Source organism: Corvus moneduloides, chromosome 6, assembly GCF_009650955.1.
Source record: "Corvus moneduloides isolate bCorMon1 chromosome 6, bCorMon1.pri, whole genome shotgun sequence".
NCBI classification, from domain to species: domain Eukaryota; kingdom Metazoa; phylum Chordata; class Aves; order Passeriformes; family Corvidae; genus Corvus; species Corvus moneduloides.
In genome coordinates, this window is record NC_045481.1 from 15,040,480 (window position 1) to 15,052,342 (window position 11,863).

Genomic DNA, 11,863 nt, shown 5'->3' on the forward strand with positions numbered 1-11,863 from the left:
CTCATGCGGGCTAGCACGATGTCCTGGGCACCGAGCAATCTTCTGCCTGCCTTGAGCAAGGACGGACGGAGACCGACCGTGGTGTGGGAGGACCGGCAAAGCACCTGCTCGGGTTCACCTTGCCCACCGGTGTTGAAGGCATGCAAGGAGGTAGGAAAAAAGCAGAGGGACTCCTTCGTGGAGGAAGGGGTTTACTGCAGGGAAAAATCCACAGAGAGCAGCTGAAGCCACGTGGCTTGCAGGGAGTCATTTACTCCCACGATCAGGGCATGGAAAACACACAGTAACCAATGGGACATCAGCCAGGGGGTGTTACTGAGGCAGGGAGAAGGAATTACAGCAAATGGGAGAAGGGGTAGGTGGGGAGGAATAACAGGGACCAACTAACAACCAAAGAACATAGAACTCTCTGGAAATATGAGAAATAAGGGGAGGGGAGGACTGCGGCCAATGATGAGGCACAGATTTATACATTTTTCATGGCCTTTTGAATGCTCAAGGCTTTTGGGCTGTAGAAGCATCAAACCAATGGACCTTTTGGTACACTTGATCCACCTGGCCCTGGGGCTGGTCATGGTTCACCACAACATCAGTGGCCCAGCCAAAGGTTACCACCTCGTGCCCATGCCTGTGATTGTGCTGGGTGTCATAGCCCTGACATATTCACAGTGGTACCAAAAGTGACTGAGAAGAGGCATCACATAGAAGCAAATACGCTCTAGCACTTCTGTACACTCCTAGATTGGCATGTTGGGAACGATGGTGCAGCAACCATGACAGAAAGCCTGTGTACGTACATCCTAGATCCTAAAGTGTCCTGTGAAGGCATGTTAATGTAAGTCATTGACAGAAATTGAACTGTGCTGACCTGCCATGCTGTGATCCGCATAATGTCTTATTTTGCCTCCCTTGAAAATGGGAAGGGAGTTGCTGCAGTAAACCACCTCAGTGATCTGTCAGAATCCCCAAAATTCTAAAATCTTAGAGTCTCAAAGACTTGTTTAAGAAAAGAGATGTGAGCAATAGAATCGTATAATAAATTTCATTTTATTGAACATATTCATTCAGCTAGTTGATCTTCCTTCTGGTTCTTCACTGAAGCCAACAATATTAATTTGTTGTACAATAACAAATGATAACACTTTGCAAAGTTTAGCCCTAATGCTTTCTATCTGGCTTTGGAAGCAAAAAACTTCAAGTGTAATTCCAAAATACCTACATAAGGGATTTTCTTAGTGCTTGATTAAAGCCATATTTGCAACACAAAAATAAAGAATGTAAGACACCAATTTAAGTTTAATTTCATACCAAGAGGTTTCTTCATTTCAAAATAAGAAAAAGGTCCACAGGGCTAAGTCTACTAGTAAAATGTTACTATTTCAGTATACCAGCTATGACTGAGATCCTTGCAAGAAGCCAACCTTTCAGTGTGATTCTTCTATACTGCTTTCTGCAAGTAGAACTGTTATGTGCGGAGCCCTGAGTTCTGGGGATTATGGGAAAAGGAGCCCTGTGCCACCATCTCCTGGTAAAATAATGGAATGGACATGACAAATTCTGTCCCGTTTTCAAACCCAAAAGAACAGCAGCTTTCTGGGTTGTTATTGTGTTGATATGGACTCTGATTTTCTTGCTAAGTTTTAGCTGCAGGTTTGGTGAAATGCTGCACTTGAACTGACCGCTGTTCATAGGATTGATGTTTTGGTGTTCTGGTGGGTATTGCATATACAGATCAGCTCAGTAGTGGTGGGGGAGGAGGTAAATTAAATATTAGAAATTGAATATTAGGAATTACTGGGAAAGATAAAAGAGCTAATTGTATAGCAAATCATCTAAATCTCTGGGCCATCCACACATGGTCCTATAATAACAGAAGGATAAATGAGAACTATTACATCTTCAGAAGAAATGGTCAGGTTAATCAAAGGTCTGGAACAGCTCCTGTTGGAGGTAAAAGATTTTCAGCCTTGAAAAGAGACAACTTAGAGAGCATAAAGAAGGCAAAACTGATTGGTGTCAGAGACTGGGCAAAAGGGAGATTGTGTTCTATTACCACATCTGGTGCCAGGACAACAGACCATCACACAAAGCATGTAGGAGCCAAGTTCTACGCCAGTAAAAAGCGATGGTTCTGCACACACAGACAGTGTATGTGGAGTGGCACATTGCAGGGTGATGCTGCAATTCCAAAGGTGTACCAGCACACTACTTGTTCCTCATGTGTTCCTGACACAAATTCCAGATGATCGGTATGGCTTTTTGTCAAAAGATGTATTTTTATCCACAATGCAGCCTATAAACCATAAACATCCTGTGTAGATACATTACTTTTCTATTTCATGCTGTGTCTGTTATATATTCCTCAAGAGTAACCCCTGCTAAACAACCCCTCTTTCAGGGAACCCAGATCGCTGGTGGACCAAGGAAAGGCAGGACCAAGGTGCAAATGTAGGGCACTTGTTTGGAGGCAGATGGGGAATGGGGAAGAGTTTGAAATGGGAACTTACAGGGAAGAGCAAGGGGGTTCCTCCGCAGCATGTTCATCTTTCTTTGTCAATGATTTTCTTGACACAAGGAAGAAGGGATTAAGTTTTTCATTTCAAATGCTCTGTGGATGATGAAGGGTGAAGCAACTTGTGTTTGTTCCTCATGTATCTCATACTGGTGCTCCCCTGAATGACAGACCTGGGCTGAGAGCACTTTCTGTGGAGACTGTTTAGGCCCAACCCTAATGGGATAAAGACAAGACACAATAAAGAAAAGTCCTTGACCTCTCAACCATCTCTTACACTGCCACCCTCAGGCTTTTCCTATTGAGGGAAAATTGAGCTAATACAATAGGAAAGGTTGGAAAAGACCTGTGCTTACCCAGGTGAGATGGCCAGACTCCCTGTTTTGGGCTCCAGGAAGCAACGTGTTGTGTACTTCCACTACATTGCCATTCTCCCCAGAAAGTGCTCTCCATGCATGAGGAACAAGTGCAATTCGAATCTTTTTTCCATTCTAATATTAAGTGATGTAAAAATATTTTAAACCTGAGAATCACTTTCAGATATAAATTAAATGATAAAATAGTATATTAAAAGTAAGACGATGAAATAAGTTGATTAGGCTGTAAATACTCAGGCTGAGAGACATTAACTCTCTCAGAGAATCTGAGATGTCATCAGAAAAGTATATGCCCCTTTATATTACTTCATATCAGGATGGAAAAGAACACCCTCATTTTTACTAGGTTTTAGAAAAAAAAAGGTTTAAAACAATTGCATATAAAATCTAACAAATGTGCAATTCTTCAAAGCTCTTAAAAATGTTTTGAGGTTATTGTTGTGTTATCAAAATATCACAAGTAATTTGAGATAGCATTACTTGTTTTTTTTTTTTAGTTCAAATCATTACATATAAATTATTATTGCCACAGGTTCTGATTTAACAAAGGTAATGATTCTCTTTAGTGGAACTACTCACACACTGCTCAAATGACTAAAATTAATGACAATTCCACATCTTCTTCAATCAGTTATCATTTTCAAAAACAATTCCTAGGGCCTTTGTTTCTTCTTCTATTTGAATTGTTCTCAGAGGGCAACCCAAGTTTCCTGTCTGCCAGACTTGTGCATGTATTATTACATTAACACATCACACTTACTAGATGATCTTTTTCCACTACTATGAATACTTAGAGATGTGTGTATTTACATATGTGTCTTTCACAAATAGGTGAAAACACATACAGTTAAACACACAATTACCTACACATCACAGAAGTAGTTTTATATTTTATTTGATCTTTAAGCAGAAGATCCTCAGAAGGAAAGCTGTGAATTGTCTTTCCCGTCACTTTCTTGTCAACCTCTTGCAGCCTGAATATGAGCCAAGTGGATGACTTGGGTCTGATTGTCTCAAGTAGAATGGTTTGAGGGTCTTGTATCCAGATCAAGTAATTAGGTATTCCAGCCCCTAGGTTAGTGTGCAAAAAGATTAGCACTGCTGAATTCAAAATGAAGAAGGTATGCCTTGTCCTGTTTGGTTGCTTGACTATGCGGCCATATAAAACAACCACAGGACAAAAACCTTGATTTGAGATTGAGGGGAAAAAAGTACAGTTCCCTTTCCAGCATTGCCTTCAACTTCCTAAGCTCATCTCCCCACCAGTGCTCTCATTCAGAGATGTTGAACACCTCGTGTGGGTATTTCAATATCTGATATAGCCTGGGGCTCCTGCTCAGAAATCAAATGCTTGGGAGCTTTCAGAGAGGGACATGTTGGCAACCAGATCTGTTAAAAAAAGTTCATTTTCTGCCTTAGTTTTTCTTTTAGTGATTTGTTTATATTCAACCCTGAATATCATCCAGTGATGCCAGCATGTCTTCTTTAGCACTGGATGAAAGGTGAATTGGCAGCCAGTTCTGTGTCCTTCTGGTGTCCATTTCAGTTGCATATGATACAGAAGATTAACCTGAGGAAACAAGATATTCACTGACCACATGTTTCTCTTTGCAGTCAGTGTTGCTTCTTAGCAGTGGTGGGTTTGTTCTATAGCCAGGTGAAAACTCTTCCCCAGTTCCCCAAGTACTCAGTCACAGGTGATGGCCAACAGCAATGAGTGAATAACTGTATAGATTTTAAATGTCTCTCTAGAGTGGTAATGTCCCGTGGTATTCTCCTAAGAAACTTAGAGGCTGTTCACCAATCACACACAGTCTGCTCTGCATAAGAAAATTCCCAAAACCATTGAACATGGTGTCGAAGGTTGTGACTGAAGTATACAGTAAGACAGAAGGACTTTCTAAATCCAAACCCTGTTTTGAAATCCTGCAAGAGAGGTTATGGCTCCAGAAGGAAGCAAAGAAGACATTCTGGCAGGGACGCTGTGGTCCACCATGAGTGGTGCTGGCTCAGACAGACCCAGGCAAGGGATGGCCCTCACACCCAGTCGCAGCTTTCAGCTCCGGACATGGAGGGTATGGCTGTGGCTCTCTTGCCAGACATACACAGCAGCAAGTTTCTCCTGTCAATCCACAAGCATGGAAGCAGCAGGAGATACAGTCTCTGCTCCATTCCTTCTTGCCCCCATCACCCAGCACTGTTAGTGTTTGTCTGGGTTCAACAAATTGTCCAAAATATCTGACACTGTAACTGCTTGTTGTGCATCCTCACTGGCAATTTTTATTTGAACTAATTAATGATTAACAGGGTGATCTGCTTAACTCTGTTTCATGGTACTGAAGAGAAGAAGGAGCAGACAAGACCAGACTGTAGCACTGTAAGTACCCTTTTAGTTTTCCCTTGGATCATTTGGACACTTCATTTTGGGGGGTTATGTTGTTGCCTGGGAGTGGTGCCTTTGTACATAGGAAAAAGGAAATATACCTGTTATGAAAAAAGTCAATACATTTCAAAAGCCAGAAAGAACTGATAGTAAAGAAGATACTTCACATAATTAAGTAAAAATTTGGTTTGGAAACAAAAGAAATGCCTATAGACTTTTTTACTAAAAAGATTAGTGATCTAGTCTTTCATCTTTGAAGAAACTGTAAGAGTATTTTGTAATTTTGGTTCTAGATAGTATGATCTATGTTTATAATCACATTTTTGTTTAATACAGATCAAATTCTCTAAATATTTGATAAGTTGAGGAAGGCTAACAGAGCTGCAGTAACCATCCTGCAGTACTGAGTACAAAACCAACTCATGTCAATTACTCTGGGGAAAAGGTCATAAGCTTCCAGCTATTTACAAATTTTAAAAGAATATGCTAATATTAAATTTAATACACTATTAAAAGTTTAAAATTACCTCTTTTGAAAGGGAGCTAGACTATATATGTATAAATAGTGACTCAGGAGGCATATCCTTTCCAGGAAACACTGACATGCATCAGAAATGTGAATTATAATTGTGTGGGATTTTGGAGAATAGGTGTTTTCTGAGCTCATCATTTTGCTTTACTGGAGGACACAGTATGAACAAATTAGTTTCCATGACATGTTCTGTATGTCTCTTTCTTTTCCAGAAACAGCTGAAAGGAAAATGAAGCCCACTATCTCCTTGTGTTTATTGTTGGTTGGTTTGGATACTGTTGCCCTATATCATCAGCATCCCCGCTATCGAAATAAGCAGTATGATGCTAAACGGACATATTATCCAGGACATAGTTCTCAGTGGGAAGGAGCTTCTCCACATAAGAACAAAACTTTTGTCAAACTAGTTTTCAGCAATGCTGACTTTGCATTTTCCTTTTACAAGCTGGTCGCATCTGAAGCAACGGACAAAAATATTTTCTTTTCACCCATAAGCATCTCTGCTTCCTTTGCACTGCTGGCACTTGGTGCCAAGGCTGTGACACTGACACAGATTCTGGAAGGGCTTGCCTTTAACCTGAAAAAGACTCAGGAGCAGGAAATACATGAAGGTTTTTGCCAACTCCTCCACATGCTGAACCGTTCAGACAGTGAATTCCATCTGAGCCTGGGCAATGCCCTTTTTATAGAAGAGACACTAAAACCACTACAGACGTTCTTGGATGATGTCAAAAGCTTTTATGAATCTGAAGTCTTTTCTACTGACTTTAACAACTCTGTTGGCGCTGAGAATCAGATCAACAGTTATATTGAGGAAAAGACAAATGGGAAAATTGTTAAGCTGGTGGAAAATCTTGATCCTCTGACTGCAATGGTCCTTGTTAACTATGTCTTCTTTAAAGGTAAGATATATCAAGGAGTGCAAAGCTAATGCTTATTACAGAGAATGAAAAGAGAAAAATAAGTAGTTTAAATATTTTAAAGGGAGGAAATCATGTTCAGTATCTGGAAGGTGTTGCTATAAACCCATGTATTTGTTGCTAGTAAAAATATGTCCTCACCTGGTTTAATGGAGTTTTAAAACAAATATCTTTGTTGAATTTGGTAAGTTCTTTCATGTGATCATAGACTCATGTCTAGTGAAAGATAGTGTTTTCAGTATTGTCTGTCTGTAATTGTCTTTTAGCACCTGAAAAAAAAGATACAATGTTGTAACACCTGAGGATGCAGTAACATGAAAAAGATACTTGCCCTAATGAAAGGAAGGCTGTGGGACTAGGTCCTGTTACATTCACTGTGACCATTCCTCTTTATATTCCACTGAATACATTTTCTTTTTGTCATAAGCCCATTGGGAGAAACCCTTCAGTACATCACAGACAAAACAGGAGGATTTTTTTGTGGATCAGAAAACATCTTTGCAAGTTGACATGATGTATCGAAAAGGGTACTACAGAAATTACTTTGATGAAGAGCTGTCCTGTTGGCTGGTTCAGATACCTTACAATGGAGATGTTGTGGCATTATTTGTTTTGCCTGATGAAGGGAAGATGAAGCAGGTGGAAGATGCCCTCTTGAAAAGGACTGTAACTAAATGGGAAAAGTCCCTCCAAGACAGGTAAGCTTTTTTTGCTAAGGTGAGAGGTGACCATGTTACAGATTAATAGTGTTTATGTCACCAAGACAAAACACTGGAAGACAGGTTATTTGACTGAACTCTATTACACTTAATGGTTCCTCTGTGCTGGACTTCTCTTTCTTTTGTTGGAAAATGAAAATGAAAAAGAGCTACGGCTAGTGAACAAATAGGTAATTGAACTTGGGATTCATCTTAGGTTAAGTTCCTGGTTCAACCAAAAATTACTTAGCACCATGAAGAAGTCAACAGATCATTGTGTCATATAATCATTGGGAAACTACAATGGAGTAGCTGTTGGGTGCTAGGGTGTTGAGGGCCTTCTTTGTAAAAGTGGATTCATTCACCATTACTGCAGCTATTTCTGTGGTAGCCTAGACCCTGGTCTGTATTTGAACAGCCTTAGGTCAGCTAGCTACAATCTTTTGAAAAAGCCCTCCTACCTGGCAGTAGTAGCTTTGTTTGCCACTCAGTTGGTATAGCTGTGTCTTACACCCCACTCCTTGAAACCCACTGCAGAGGCAGGGGCTAACACAGACTTCTTCTGCTCCAACCCTACACATTAAGTAGCTAACCTGATCAGAAATGTTATCTGAACCCTAAGAGAAGACTATAAACATTTAGAAAAACAAATGTCAAGTGTCAATATACTGAAGCCATTGAGGAGTGTTGCCTAGATGATGATTTGTCCCTATTTGTGTTTTGTTACAGAAAAATACATCTGCACATTCCAAAATTTTCTATTTCTGGTACCTATGATGTGAAAAAGATAATCAAACAAATGGGTATGGTCGATCTGTTTACTGAACAAGCCGATTTGTCGGGGATTACTGAGGAGCCTGGACTGACGGTTTCAAAAGTAAGTCAGCATGTGAAAGCAATCACAGGATTTGCCTGTTCCCAGGAACCTGACATTAATATCCCGTGAAAACCTTATCCCAGTCTCTCTGAAGCATCGCTCAATCATCAAGAGCTGTCAGTCTGAAGGCGAAGGAAGCCCTGTCTTTCATAAACCTGAAGCCAAATGTGCTTACAAGGGGTTAGAAAGACATGGTTGAAGGATGAGGAAGACATACATATAATTAAATGTTCTTTTGGCTACTAAACAAAATTATCTAAATGTAGTGCATTAGCTTTGGTAAAATTTCCTCTAATTCCTCCTACAGAGGGAAAAAGGCTGTTATTCCTGCCCTTCTAGTGTTCTCGAAAAGTTATTTTTTTCAGCTAGATGACAGGGTAAATTCACAATAATACATGAAGCTGCCAAAGACAAAATTGAGTCTAGGCTAAATTACCAGGTTTCTTTGCTTCCAGAGTTTCTTGTCATCAGTCATCTTGAGTGCTCTTTGGCTGCCTGCAGTTTGAGGGTTACTCTCTGCACAAGAAGTGAAGGAGGATGGCTTGAGTGGTGTGATGGCTGTTGGTGCTGCGGTGGGAATGGGAGCAACTGGTGATGACCTTCCCAGAAGCTGCTGCTGCTCAGTCTTGCTCCAGGCAGGGCTCCCTTTGGCTGGACAAAGTGAAGAGGGTGGCAGGCTGCTCTCTTCTTGCTGGATTGCCAGCTGGAGGCTGTTTTGCTTTGTTCTTTGCAGGTGGTCCACAGAGCCATGTTGAATGTTCATGAGAATGGCACTGAGGCGGCCGGGGCCACAGTGAAGGAGGTTACCTGGAGATCTGGGGATTTTCCTCGCCCGCCTCGAGTCAGATTCAACAGACCCTTTCTCCTGATGATTCTGGATAAATTCACCCGCAGTGTCCTCTTCATTGGGAAGATTGTAAACCCTCGGAAAAATGACTGATTGACAAGACTTACGCATACCACTGGCTAAATTCCTGTGATTCAGTGAAACACTTAAGTATGCATACCCCTCTGTGCTAGTGCTCCTCTTTCAACCATTATCCTTAGAAACATTATTAACCCCTTAAAACACAATAACTATTTTTCCTTGTCCAAAAGTTACTAGGATTTCCACAACCTACACCTGAGTATAGTATGTAGTGTTAATGAAACACAAGTCATTTTTCACCAGTTTTATAAGAAGCCCTTTCTGATGTGCTCCTGTGGGGTACTCAGTTGGTCCAAAATCTCAAGTTGATGTTGGTATTGCTGTACAGTCACAGGGTGTGCATGTGAAAGGAGAAACAGGAAAAAGGAGGTGCAGGTTGTAAGTCCTGTCTGTTTAATCCACCAACCCTTGATGACTACTCTTAGATTCAGTTTTCTTTAATATTGGAATGAATTTTCATTAATTCCTTTAGGTTTTGTAACCAAGTATGGCATGACACTGCAGGATCAGTGACTGGGATGCTGGAGGAGACACCAGTGTAAATTGCTGATGAGTACAGCTGTTTTACTTTGCCTTCCTCTGACTCCTCCTCAGTGGAAGCCCTCCCCATGGAGACAAGAAGGCTGCTTTTACTTTATAGATAATGTTAATTCTACTATGGAAGGAATCCATAGCAGAAAAAAGACTTCTGTTTTATCCTACTAATATAACTATCGTTGCTAATGCCTTCAGGCAAAAGTCTGATGGAGTAGTCCAGGACATAGCACCAGTTTCCTTTTCATGGATTTGTTGTCACTGTCACTTCTTCTTTCGATTGGTGCCACCTTCAGTATTCACTTTCCAGCTAGACTTGACAGACTGTGGTAGAAAAAAGGAGGAATGAGAATTGTAACTCCAGAAAGTTTGTATTTCCTCAGTAGGAACAGCAGAGCTTTCCTAGGTACTGTTAACTTGATTTAAGCTAACATAAACATGCATAAAAATGCAGAAAATATTTCAAAAGTCACTGTTCTAAATGTTAACAGTGGATTACTGCTATAGATTTTACTCTATATCTATAGAGTAAAAACTGACTGGGAATTGATATTTGTACTTTTTCTTAAGGTTTCTGGAATCCAACTACACTAGATAGTTGCATGGTTATGAAAGGAAACAAACACAAAGCAGTAAATGTTTAAATTATTTTATTATTTTTTCTTTAGTTTTTAAATCAACATCCCTAGCACATCTTATTAAAATATAGAAAAGCAATGAAAGCATGTAAACTATAGACTGATTAAATATTTTCTTACAGAATATCTCAAAGTGGTTGGAAAAAAATATAAATGGCAATGTTTTAGACCTTAGTTTCTTAAGATGTCTGTGAAAAATATAACTTAAAAACTGTGGTGAATATTTTTAAAACACAATTCTTTTTTTGGTTTGGGGACCTTTATTTTCTTTCACATTAAATCAGTGTTATCAATATGAGTAAATTGTAGCATAAGAATACCAATAAGGAATAGTAAAAGCATTCCATGTCTATCTTCAGACAGGTAACAGTTGATATTCACTTTCAAAGTCCTCCTCAAAATCACATAAACCAATGACAAAAGTTCCTTACTTATAACTATTTAGCATGCTCCCTGTTTAGTAACAAGTAGTTGGCTTCATGCCTCTAAACATATAAGAACTTAGTCTTGGTGTTATACAGGTAAATTCATTCTACAGAAAATCATTTAAAAGTTCTTGCCAAATCTCAGGGCTAACACAGGATGCATTGTCAAAGTCCAGCTTTGCAATGACAAATAACTCTGTTGGCAAATATCAAGAGACTGTTTGTTGTTCCTTATGGACCTCAGATCAATAGTCTCTGTTTGTTAGTAGGAAAAAAATACCTAAATTCTATTTTGCCAACCACATCTCACTTTGAAAGTAACCTTGCTGCTTAACTCGTTGGAAACTGGATAGACAGAACTAAAGCTGATTTAAGAACAGGATGACCAGAAAATGACATGGTGATGAACGGTATGCCTACGGTATAGGAACCATACATGTCTTGCCTTGATTTTCTTTCTATTTTGGCAAAAAACAGAGCATGCTCCTCACTGCAAATGTGCAGCAAATTTGAGTAGTAAATAAAAAGTACAGAAGTATTGCACACCCCCCCCCCACCAAAACTGTCAGCATTAAGGTTGTCACAAACCCACTGCCGTCGTGGTTTGCTGAAGACAGTGTTTCTTGTTTCAGTCTGCTGTTTTGCTTCTCCTTTCATGGATTTTTGTTTCTTGGTTGGCTCTCTGACTGTGAGTTTTGTGACCAAGAAACCTCAGTGTAACCAAGGAATGACTTTCATCCTATCTAATAGAGAGCTGCTGCTGCATGCAAGTACTGTGTGTGATGGGCCACTTCAGGGCAGGGACATTGCTGGAGGATGGAGCTGGTAAGATGAACCACATGAGGGACAAATTGCAAAGGACATCTTCTAATGCAGCCTGCACTGGTGTCTACACACAGATGTGATGTGGGAGTGCATGCAACCATGCGCATGCGCGAGCTGCAGCCTCGGCACTGCCTGTACGAACCCTGAGGGAAATCTAGGATGGTATGGCTGAAAGCAGTCTTCTGCCGTAGGTTAAAAGCCACAGAAGAAGAAT

The 11,863-nt window shown here is 40.2% G+C and overlaps 1 protein-coding gene across 2 annotated transcripts; it reads left to right on the top strand.

The window, feature by feature from the left end:
• The first annotated feature begins 5,162 nt into the window (after positions 1–5,162).
• Positions 5,163–10,757, top strand: LOC116445929 (alpha-1-antitrypsin-like). 2 transcript variants are annotated; one of them, XM_032113108.1, is made up of 5 exons: positions 5,163–5,266; positions 6,017–6,706; positions 7,152–7,422; positions 8,152–8,299; positions 9,033–10,757. In XM_032113108.1, exons 2-5 carry the CDS (start codon positions 6,034–6,036, stop codon positions 9,237–9,239), a joined length of 1,299 nt encoding a protein of 432 aa, XP_031968999.1. In that variant the 5' UTR covers positions 5,163–5,266; positions 6,017–6,033; the 3' UTR covers positions 9,240–10,757. The 2 variants fall into 2 exon arrangements, with proteins under 2 accessions (XP_031968999.1, XP_031968998.1); XM_032113107.1 differs by lacking the exon at positions 5,163–5,266 and having other exon boundaries at positions 5,989–6,706.
• The last annotated feature ends 1,106 nt before the right edge of the window (positions 10,758–11,863 follow it).

Excerpts from the sequence above, each read along its gene's own strand:
- LOC116445929 (XM_032113107.1), top strand. The coding sequence starts at position 5,989 with ATGTTCTGTATGTCTCTTTCTTTTCCAGAAACAGCTGAAAGGAAAATG. Across the intron at positions 6,707-7,151 it reads TAACTATGTCTTCTTTAAAG|CCCATTGGGAGAAACCCTTC; the intron begins GTAAGATATATC and ends TTTTGTCATAAG. Across the intron at positions 7,423-8,151 it reads GAAAAGTCCCTCCAAGACAG|AAAAATACATCTGCACATTC; the intron begins GTAAGCTTTTTT and ends GTTTTGTTACAG.